At 45.3% G+C, this 514-nt stretch overlaps 1 protein-coding gene across 1 annotated transcript in view; it reads left to right on the forward strand.

The window, feature by feature from the left end:
- LOC119585835 (major facilitator superfamily domain-containing protein 6-like) overlaps positions 1-514 on the forward strand; it is a gene marked incomplete at its 3' end in the record, with an annotated part of 10,744 nt that overhangs the window by 9,434 nt on the left and 796 nt on the right. Inside the window, 1 exon segment of the mRNA XM_037934566.1 lies at positions 110-262. Coding sequence (XP_037790494.1) covers positions 110-262 — 153 coding nt within the window.

Genomic DNA, 514 nt, shown 5'->3' on the forward strand with positions numbered 1-514 from the left:
TCCGCCCTTAACATAACGAATTTGTAATGGATATCAAATCAGAAAAAAATATATCAAGAACGCTATCAAAATTCCCGAGCACAAAACGTAACGAAGACCCCCTCAACAGGACGCGGCTTGGGGTCCCTCATCGGCGGGTACCTGATCGCTGCCATGTCCTTCCCCGCTGCCTTCAGGACATTCAGCGCCGCCACGTTCGTCTGCGGGGTCCTTTATGTCGTGGTTCACTATTTCTACCTGCGGAAGAAGATTCCACAGAGAGGTAATTGTTGTGGGTTTCTGTGTCTCGAGTAAGGAGGAATCTGCGTCGTATTTTTTAAAAGGTTTGCATCGTACGTGTTAAAAAGGGGTTAAGTTTTTGGGCTTATAAAGGGCATCGGATAAGTATTTTTTCTAAGCCGGTTTGTAGATAGTGAATTTTAGTTTTGATGTATGCGAAGTTTAGGCACTTTGAACCTCGTATGGCGTCTTCGTGTCAAGGTATCCCGCATTACGCCAAAGTTGCCAATAAGGT

The sequence above is a fragment of the Penaeus monodon genome, chromosome 20, assembly GCF_015228065.2.
Source record: "Penaeus monodon isolate SGIC_2016 chromosome 20, NSTDA_Pmon_1, whole genome shotgun sequence".
In the NCBI taxonomy this organism is placed as follows: domain Eukaryota; kingdom Metazoa; phylum Arthropoda; class Malacostraca; order Decapoda; family Penaeidae; genus Penaeus; species Penaeus monodon.